At 44.1% G+C, this 784-nt stretch overlaps 1 protein-coding gene across 1 annotated transcript; it reads right to left on the reverse strand.

Annotated features, from left to right (window-relative positions):
* Positions 1-305: 305 nt before the first annotated feature.
* T265_16144 (hypothetical protein) lies at positions 306-611 on the reverse strand (the record flags this gene model as incomplete). The annotated part of the gene is made up of 1 exon (XM_009179677.1): positions 306-611. A coding segment is annotated over one exon (249 nt), but the record flags the coding sequence as incomplete, so codon positions are not given.
* Positions 612-784: the final 173 nt, after the last annotated feature.

Raw genomic sequence — 784 nt, forward strand, 5'->3', positions numbered from 1 at the left:
CATGCTGTCGATGATGATCACTGAAATCACTAGTTTGTTTAAGATTTCATTCTGAATTTGTGTAATCAGAGATATACCATATATGCTATCTTCAATGCCTTCCCGGATAAAACGATAAAACGGATAACTATACATCCGAAACACTGAGCCTAACAAGTGAATGTCCTCATCTTCATATACGAAAAAAAATCGGGTGCGCTACGAAGTGTATCAACATCGGTAATTATAGCCGAACTGAAACAAGCAGTTCTCATAATCGAATGATTTCACACGGCAACCAGCTACCCAGTAACCCTAACGCACCAGGGAATGGTCAGTTTTAAGAAAGTTCCCCTCACCTTCGGGACAGTTGATTTCGGTTGGTTGTGCCCACGCATCTTTGGGCAGCTCGGTTTCCCCAACTCGGGCAACTTCGGGTGCGACCAACAAACAATAGCCTTCGCTTGACGCAACAAACGACAATTTGGGTTCAGAAGATGAAGTCGATGGTACACACAAACTGCTGCTTGGTCCCAGAAGAAAGAATGTTTCTCTGGGTCCGTAAACCTTTTCATATCCCCATGGACAAGACGGTTTGTTCACGATGAGCGTCAGTGTAGATGGTGTATTAGCTGAAAGGAAAACGCAGGTACGGTTAGATCTGCTGCAAGGTATAAAAAGTGAGTGAATTTGGATAGATATCGATGGAGTACAAAGCCCGTGGTTCACTTCTTTGACGTCAGCAGCGACGCTGGTAAGATACCAATGGTGGAGGGAACTCAAGCGAGGGGATGTTATTTAGTTT

The sequence above is a fragment of the Opisthorchis viverrini genome (genome assembly GCF_000715545.1).
Source record: "Opisthorchis viverrini unplaced genomic scaffold opera_v5_5785, whole genome shotgun sequence".
NCBI classification, from domain to species: Eukaryota; Metazoa; Platyhelminthes; class Trematoda; order Opisthorchiida; family Opisthorchiidae; genus Opisthorchis; species Opisthorchis viverrini.